At 57.4% G+C, this 394-nt stretch overlaps 1 protein-coding gene across 1 annotated transcript in view; it reads right to left on the bottom strand.

Moving 5' to 3' along the window:
- The window catches only part of LOC104526856 (hemicentin-2), a gene marked incomplete at its 5' end in the record, with an annotated part of 28297 nt that overhangs the window by 23119 nt on the left and 4784 nt on the right, over positions 1-394 (bottom strand). The window contains 1 exon segment of the mRNA XM_029085567.1: positions 1-106. Within this exon segment, the coding sequence (XP_028941400.1) occupies positions 1-106 (106 nt within the window).

Genomic DNA, 394 nt, shown 5'->3' with positions numbered 1-394 from the left:
CAGCGACGGGCTGGGAACGGCCTCCCGGCCAGGATCACACAGGGCAGTGACACGGGCTGGCCTGGGAGCACACGGACCACGGGGGATGCAAGAGCTATTTCTGGGGCTGCTTGAAAGAGGGGAAGGGAAACAGTATTAATTGGAGATAAACTGGCCAGGATTGCTCAGGAGAACAGATCTGGATCATCTTTCTTCCAAGGTCCAGACCTTGGCTCAGCAAAAGCCAGCTCCAACATTCAGCTGCCCCAAGAATTTGGGGCTATTTGTCTACAGTTTGGGTTCAAGCACGTGTCAGCGCATTAAGCCAAAGAAGTGGAAAGGCGTTATCCAAACCCTGCGCTGAGGTGGGGGTGGCTGAGCACCCACTGCGGCCGGCTCGGGGGCAGACGGGGCT

Source organism: Antrostomus carolinensis, unplaced genomic scaffold (genome assembly GCF_000700745.2).
Source record: "Antrostomus carolinensis isolate BGI_N321 unplaced genomic scaffold, ASM70074v2 scaffold25966, whole genome shotgun sequence".
In the NCBI taxonomy this organism is placed as follows: Eukaryota; Metazoa; Chordata; class Aves; order Caprimulgiformes; family Caprimulgidae; genus Antrostomus; species Antrostomus carolinensis.
This window is presented reverse-complemented; position numbering and strand designations above follow the sequence as displayed.